This window comes from Daucus carota, chromosome 8, assembly GCF_001625215.2.
Source record: "Daucus carota subsp. sativus chromosome 8, DH1 v3.0, whole genome shotgun sequence".
NCBI classification, from domain to species: Eukaryota; Viridiplantae; Streptophyta; class Magnoliopsida; order Apiales; family Apiaceae; genus Daucus; species Daucus carota.
Window position 1 is genome coordinate 32,828,485 of NC_030388.2, and position 8,927 is coordinate 32,837,411.

The 8,927-nt window shown below is 38.5% G+C and overlaps 1 protein-coding gene across 1 annotated transcript; it reads right to left on the reverse strand.

Annotated features, from left to right (window-relative positions):
* Positions 1–337: 337 nt before the first annotated feature.
* Positions 338–1,531, reverse strand: LOC108197118 (arabinogalactan O-methyltransferase 2). Its single transcript, XM_017364630.2, has one exon. The coding sequence runs from the start codon at positions 1,364–1,366 to the stop codon at positions 521–523; it is 846 nt and encodes a 281-aa protein (XP_017220119.1). The 5' UTR covers positions 1,367–1,531; the 3' UTR covers positions 338–520.
* Positions 1,532–8,927: the final 7,396 nt, after the last annotated feature.

The window sequence follows — 8,927 nt, forward strand, 5'->3', positions numbered from 1 at the left end:
ATCTCGTGCCTGCCCCAAACCTAATCCAGGAACAGCCATACAGTTGCGACATGCCGACCATAATAATCAAAGCCAACCAACTTCTTTTACAAGCCCCTGACACTGTATTTTCAATTAATATCCACCTAAGCTTTTATCGTTTCAGCCTATTTAAAAAACAAATTGAATACCTGATTTTATTAGTTAGTCTCACCAATAATTGGGCTCCTTTTTTATTCTACACTTAAATGTGGCGAACAGAAACTCTCCTTCAGTGTGCCCCAAAAAAGTCCAAAACAATTAGGTGCAGAAGTTCCAACCGATAATATATATGTCATATTTCTACGAAAACAATCCCTCTGTTTAAAGAGTCTCAGTATGATTCTTATTGTAAGAAATTGCTAAACCCGGAGACAGACACTAGACAGGGTTTTCAAATTTCGAATATATGGAAAGTACAGAGAGTGTGAACGTGGCAGGTTAAAAATACTAGGTGAAAAACACACACAGAGACAGTGGAATCCCAAAAAGCAAATCAAATCTAACAAAAAAGATTAGATTTCACAGACGAATTCACCACCGACGGTATTTCAAAATGCCACAGTCTCCCTTCACCTTTCACCAGATTTTTCCTACACAAAAACTCCTCCGCATATATTTTCTCCACTCTCCGGTCCACGTCGTGTAAATACACATGCGTCACACCCGATCCCTTCCTGTTCCGCGCCATCACGGCCGCCGAATATATCGCCGCCATTCTCCCCGGCGCCTCCGCGAAGTATCCACGTGGCGCGTCGATCATTATCAGGTCCCACTCCTTGTCGTACACCTCATCAGGCAACATGTTCAGCGCTAACTTGCACTTTTCGTTTTGTTTTAACGGGATTTTTTTGGTTGGATCGCAGTCCGGTTCGGACCGGTACGATTGTAGTAACTGGTCGGCTTCTTGCAGTTGTGTTCGGTACTTGACGTACTTGGCGCGTAAGAACGGCGCGTCATGCAACACGGTATCGACCCACTTAGGATCCTCTTCGAGGAACAGCGTCGTGCCACCGGGATTAAACGCGTGCCACATTTGTGAGTCGTGACCTAGACCGAATACGAGGAAGTTGCATGGCGCGCGTGCGCGTAACACGTCGAATGATAGCCTAATCTCGGCTTGTGACTGTTGGGGGGTCACGCGCGAGGTGGCGTAGTGGAGGATTGTCTCGAGCTGCGTGGTTGTGGGCTCGTATTTGGCTCCGGCGAAAGTGCAGAGGAAAGGAGTGTTGATGTTTAAGAGAAGGGTTGAAATGAATAAACCTCCGGCGATGAGAACGGCGACGCCGATGATTAGGTACTTTGATTTGTCATTGAAGATTAATCTTGTGTGAGCATTTTCCTTCATGTTTTTCAAATAAATTTGAAAAAAGAAAGAGAGAGATATGGGGGAGAGAGAGACGGGGAGAGAGATGTGAATGTTGAAGAAGTCTAAAGAGTGAAGTGGAGTTATGGATCTAACTACACGTCTGTTGTTTTTCTATGGAGATTGACGAAGGAGATGATAGTCGGTATTTGACTATTATATATAGTTATATCCCATGTCTACATGTGTGTTGATAACTTTGGTTACTGCCGTGTGCCGTCTGCCAGACCAACGATTATAATATGATTAATTATAAAAATTCATTTATTAATTATATTTGGAAAAGAAAATTTTTGGGATTACGAAATTTGTAAATTTGTCTTATTTAGTCTTATTTAGTGGGATTATAAATTTTACTTCTCTTTTATGATAAAGAAAAACTGGTGAAATTAAAATTTAATTTATTGTATAATTATTATATTAATTATAAAATATATTTTAGCAGTCATATGTGATACTCCCTCTGTCCCATTTAATTCTATACGTTTCTTTTTAACTGCTCGACACGCATTTCAATGCTCTTATAAAATATAGTTCCGTAACTTATTTTTGAGATTTTCTTTTTCTGTATAAAAATATAACATTCAAACTTTAATTCAGAAAAGAAAAATTTTAAAAATAGATTGCACAATTACAGTTTGCAGGAGCTTTAAAGTCCGTGCCGCGTTTCCGTCCGTCAATATATACTCCTAGGGGGACGGAGAGAGTACTAGTTAATTTAGTTATTAAATATTACTATATGATATGAGTTAATAAAGGTTTTTAAGAGGAATAAACTTTTAATCTATTTATTAGACATATGAAGATAAGTGATGGTATTTATTAAATAGAAAGATAAGTGGATGGTGATTGATGGATAGTTTGATAGCATTGTACACAACAGCAATAGGATATGAACACGTATGAGAGGAGCAATATTGTTTACTGAAAAAAAGGTGTCCCACCGCATTTTGTTAGCATTTCTTGAGAGGTGTGCGGAGTGAGGAAAATAATAAAGTAGTAAGTGTAGTCGTACAAATGTCCTGATTCTCCACGGAGATGAACTAAAATGGGGTTGGCAGATACAGTAATCTTGTTCAAATCAAAATTCTAACTGAAACATTATTGTTTCTCTTCTTGTTAATTTCATAACCAGAATGACAACTATTTTGATGGGATAAACTCTTATCACACCTTATTCATGCTACTATGTTTTTGTGGGTTGTTATTGACTGACATATCTTTGTCAAAAATATCGTATTTTTGTAATATTTTGAATTAATATTAAAATAACATCTATTGTCTGTCAAAAATAAAAATGAGTAATTATTTCTTAAATAAACTATGTATTCATCTATTTTAAAAAAAATAGATCCTAACTTCTAAAAATAAGATGAGCTAAACAATCATTTGTCATATTTATCAAACAGATTACTTATCAAATTTATTATCAGTGTCTAATAATATCAAGTAGATCGGTGATCAATGAAATAAATCAACAATTCTTATTCGTCTCACTATAATGAATCAATAAAATGATTATCAAATATGTTAGTGTCTTAAATTCATTCCAAAATTTGATGAAAAACATAATGAATGAGTCATGTTGTGATGTTGAGTTAGTATATTGAACAAATAAAGACATACAATAAAAATTTTAGAATATTTAATATGACTAGAGTTCGCCTATATGTTAAAAATTCTAGTTGATGTTAATCTATACTATACATTAAAATCCATCATTTTATAAAATCCAAAAAATCTATCTAACATTTTAATACCATCATGTTTTAATGAATTTTAAACAATCTCAACTGAATACCATCAGATTTTAAAGTATAATTTAAAATTTTAATTGAATACCACACGATTTCGTAGTATAATTTAAAATTCCAATTGAATACTTCTGACATTTCATGAATGATAAAAATCCATTAAGCTCTCAATCCAAACACCCCCATTAATATAAAAAATATAATTTATGAACTTCTAAATATTTCTTCCCCAAGATTTCGGCAGCAAACATCACACCACTTAAAATTATTTGATATTTAGAATAAATTAATAATAGTATATATTATATGCATATTTTTATTCAAAGCACATTCTTATTTCTGTCGTAAATTGGTCAAAGCAATCATAATATAGTGGAGTATTTTGAAAATAACTAGACTATTTCAACCACCAATTTTAATTAAATACAAAAATTATACTGTAGTTCTTAAATCGAATATATACAAATGAACGTTTTAAACACAAAATATGAAGGCGGCCTTTGCCCGTAATTCTTTGTTTGTGTCCTTGGTAAGCAAACAAACGCTTTCAGAGTTGAAATCGGTAACTTTTTAATTTTATTTATATATTGTTGTTTCAATTTTGGAAAAACTTGACCTTCGACGACGATATGGCCCTATCAAAGACCATAATAATTGAGGAAGACTCCTTATTTTATGTGGTGGGATAGTTAGTAGAACAAGTCCCATCGATAGTGTATAAATAAAATATTAAAATCACAGAAGTAATATTTTTTTTTTGAAATTAAAGCACTTGCATTACTTAAATAGAATCATAAACAAGACTCTCAACCACAAATTCAGGAGGATTAGTAATCCATTCCTGCACATCTGACATAGAACGCGTTGCTCTTGCTAAGACATGAGCTACGCCATTCGCAGACCTATGAGTAAACTCAATTAGCACGCTATCAAAGTGCTTACAATAATCGACACAATCCAAGACAATTGTATGAAAATATGACTCTCCCTGGGATTGTTGACAAGCATCTGACAATTGCTTTGCGTCTGTTGCGAAGACACACTTCTTAATGCCCATCTTTTTAACCCAAGACAGTGCCTCCTTTAAGCTTACTGCTTCTGCTTCTCTGGGTTGCAGCAACACTCCGATCCTTTGACACCGAGCTCCCACGAAAGCACCCTGATCATTTCGGATGACTGCTCCCACCCCTATGCAATTACTATCCTCAAACCTGGCCGCATCAATATTTACTTTAAACCACCCCTGAGGTGGTTTGCACCAGTACCTGGAGCTTGTGTGCACCGCTACTCTCTTTCTTTCCACCTCTTGCTGCGCCTTGCTCCAATCCGATAACATATTCATCGCCCCTTCTTTCACACCAAAAACCGACATATTATTCCTGTCCCAAACCCATTTATTCCTGCGGTTCCAAATGCTCCAACACAACAATGATATTAACACTATTTGTTCTGTAGTGCCAATAGTAAAAACTCGCTGAAATACTTCCAAAGCTGTATCATTCGGACAGATTTGCAGCACGTCATGAAAGTTACTCGCCACCCACACTGATCTTGCAAATGAACATTTAAACAACACATGAACTGCATCTTCATTCTCAATATGACACCAGGGACATTTAATATCCATCGGCACTTTCTTTGTCGTTAAAGCAACCGCTGTTGGAAGACAAGAACTACAGGCTCGCCATAAAAAATTAATAACTTTCCCCGGCAATTTCAGTGACCATAGTTTCTTCCAAAAACTGGCATGCGGCTTACTATGTTCTCCCTGAAGCCTTCGATAACAACTCTTAACTGTGAAAATCCCCTTGTCATCTAAGATCCAGAACCAGGAATCCACCGTATCCTTGGCTGGTAATGGAATTTTCAGAATAAGACCCTTATCTCTCTCATTGCATATATCATTTACAACCTCCTCATCCCATTTGTTCTCTCCTGGCACCATCAGACCTTTAACCGTAACATCTGCAAGTTCTACTGGCATATCTGTCGTTAGTAACCCATTCTCAAGACACGGAAGCCACGGCACCTTCCACACCATCGTACTTTCTCCATTCCCAATCTTCCTTCTACATCCTTGTCTCACCAGGCCCTGAGCTGCATGAATACTTCTCCACATATAACTAGGATTAGCCCCCAACTCCGCACTAAGAAAATCACCCTTAGGGAAATAACGGGCTTTCATTAAACTAGTCACAAGAGGATTCTCATTTTTCAATAAACGCCATCCTTGTTTCGCTAGCATCGCCAAGTTAAAATTATTAAGCTCTCTAAACCCCAGCCCTCCACCTTCTTTACTCGTACACATTTTCTCCCACCTCATCCACCGAATCCCTTTTGTACCACCACCATTTCCCCACCAGAACCCGTTCATTAGGCTTTGAATACTGTCACTTATATCCACTGGTAACAACAAAAGATTCATCCAAAAATTTGGAATTGATTGGGCTGCCGTCTTCAATAAAGTAACTTTACCAGCTTTCGATATAGGCTTATTTCTCCACCCCTGCAGCTTTTGGCTTACTCTATCTTTTAAGAAGTTAAAAACCCCATTTTTATTCCTCCCCACTCGCATTGGCATACCTAAATACTTTCCAGGATCAAACACCTCTTTAACACCAAGAATTTCACACACTTGCACTCTAGTAGCATCAGTAGTACTAGGACTAAAAATTATACTTGATTTGTGGAAATTAATAGCCTGACCAGATAGGTGTTCATACCTTTGAATAATGTGCCTCATGTTTGCTGCCTCTACTTCCGTTGCTCGAAAAAATAAGTAACAGTCGTCTGCAAATAGCAGGTGAGACACAGCTGGCGCGCCTCGAGCAATTTTACAGCCATGTATAAGCCCCATCTCTTCATGACGGCGAATAATTGAACTTAGCCCTTCTGCACATAGAATATATAGATAAGGGGATATAGGATCCCCTTGTCGGATTCCACGTTCCGGACGAACATCCCCAAACTCAACTCCATTCTGCAGAAAAGTGTATGTCACCGTTCGAACACAAGCCATTATTCTATTAACCCACACTGCACTGAATCCAAACTTGTACATCATTTGCTCAATAAAGCCCCACTCCAACCTATCATAAGCCTTGGAAACATCAATTTTCAGCCCTGCAACACCATCCTTGCCCTGTCTACGCCTTTTAATATAATGATTTATCTCAAAAGCAATTAAAGCATTATCCGTGAGTAACCTGCCTTCCACAAACGCACTTTGTGTATCGGAAATCAGGTGTGGCAAACATCCTCGTAATCTATTGGCCATAACTTTAGATAGGATCCTCATTAATACATTACACAAAGAAATTGGTCTCAAATCTGTCATTCTTTTAGGCTCTTTTACCTTTGGGAGCAGGCACACTAGCGTACGGTTAACATCATCCATAAGCTCTCCTGTACTAAAAAATTCCTGACAAAACAAAGTCACATCCAACCCAACAATGCTCCAGTAAGTTTGAAAAAAAGCCGGATTCAACCCATCAACACCTGGAGCCTTCTCAGGATGCATAGAGAAAACTGCTACTTTCACTTCTTCACTTGTAATCGGTGCCTCAAGTTTTCTATTCTGCTCCTCTGTGAGAACTCGAACCCTTTCTTGCTCTGTTAGACCAATATTCTCTGTTTGTGACTTAAATAAGTCAGAAAAATAGTCTACCACAATCCCCTGTATATCCTCATCAGTATCTTTCCATTCATCATGTTTATCCATCAGACCCTTCACTTGGTTATTTCGTTTTCGTCCTGAAGCAAACTTATGAAAAAATCTGGTATTTCGGTCACCTTCACTCAACCAAAACTGTTTTGCCCGCTGTTTCCAGTACACCTCCTGCTTCTCTAATAACCTCATGAATTCCTCTCTTGCTTTATTATACTTCTGCACTCCATCTCTATCTCGCCTTGATCTATATTTACTCAACTCCCATCTACACTGATTTATCTGCATACGCATTTCTTTGGTCTTTCCTCCACCCCACTCCTCCAACTTCAATCCGCAATAATTGATTTTCTCCAGAATATTTCTAGCCTCCCTATTCCCCCAACTATTCTGAATCAGATTGAAACATTCTGCTTCTCGAATCCAAACATTTTCAAAACGGAACCGCTTTTTCTTAGGAACGTACATCTGTTTATTTAACTGGATAAATAAAGGGAAGTGGTCTGAAGAAGAAACATCCAATACCAATACTTCAGCCGACGGAAACAAGTCTTTCCACCCTTGATTTGAAAAACCCCTGTCTAGTCTCTCTTGTAACCACATGTTACTTCCTCTCGATTTTTCCCAAGTAAATTTACTCCCTACATACCCCAAGTCCAACAAACCACACTCATTTATAGTCTCTGTAAAACCCTCTAACAGCCCTCTCGGCTGCCTTCTCCCTCCAACTTTCTCATGCTCAAACATCATATCATTAAAATCTCCAAGGATACACCAAGGAATAGAGGATCTCGACGCCAAATCTCGAATTATATTCCATGATTCTCTTCGCCTCGTTCGTTCTGGACAACCATAAAAACCGGTATACCTCCATCGACCCACTTGCTCACAGCATACTTCAAAATCAATGAAATGGTTACAACTTCCCTTTATATCAACAGCTCCTTCATTCTTCCACATAAGAGCAAGCCCGCCACCATGGCCTTGAGCATCCACCACAAAACATCCAGCAAAATTTATTGATTTACACACACTTTCTACTTTTTCCTTTTTTATTAACGTTTCAGACAAAAAAATTAAACTTGGCCTAAACTTATTAACGATTTCTTTAAGAAATCTAATTGTCTGTGGTTTGGCCAGCCCACGACAATTCCACCCAATAAGACTCATAATTCTCGGCGGGCCTGGTCTCCAGAGCCCGCCCCTAGCAAGTTTTTTGGATCAACATTATCTTGAGTTACCGGTATGCCAGGCCCATCCGTTTGCATTCTAACTGGCCCATTTTCTTTATCAACCAACTCTTGTTCAACCCGTCTACGTTTCGGATCCGCAACATAAGTTTCCCGCTCAACTATTGCTTCCGCAATTTTTGATTCTGTCTTATCCTTATCCCCAACACCATATCCCTGATTACGCGCAACTAATATAACGGCTCCATCTCCTCCGGTGATTTCGCGCATAGTTCCATCCCTTTCCTCAAAATTCTCCGTTCTTTCCGCCCTAACATCTCCGGCTACCGACGAGCCGGCTCCCCCACCATTTCCATGTCCTCCTTCCACATTCCTCAGCCACCTAGCTCCGGTGTTCACTTTACTATTACGACTTGGTGCTCGAAGCCATGTACCATAAGCACGTTCGACCTCTTTATCTGGATTTGCATAGACAATACTGCAATCCCTCTCCATATGCCCCAGCCGTCCGCACACAAAACAAAATGTACCCAAGCGCTCGTACTTAAAGTTAATCCAGCTCCAATTTCCTCCCTCCCTTTTAATCTTCATTCTCCTCTTTAAGGATTTCAATATACTCATCTTGACTCTTATACGTACATATGGCTTCCATAGGCCATCCATATTTGCAGGATCTGCCTTCATAAACGTTCCTATAAAATTACCCACACTTTTTAATATTGTCTCGGATATGAAACCTGTCGGCAGATCATAAATCTGAACCCAAATGTCTATATCATTTAGCGGCATCTCCTGTGGATTTTCAGCTCCCACTAGCCGATTATACACCAACGTATTTTGTTCAAAAGACCAGGGACCTCCTTCCAAAACTTTATTCAAATCCATGACATGGTAGAACACAAATGAATATCTACACCCTCCCAGATTATGAA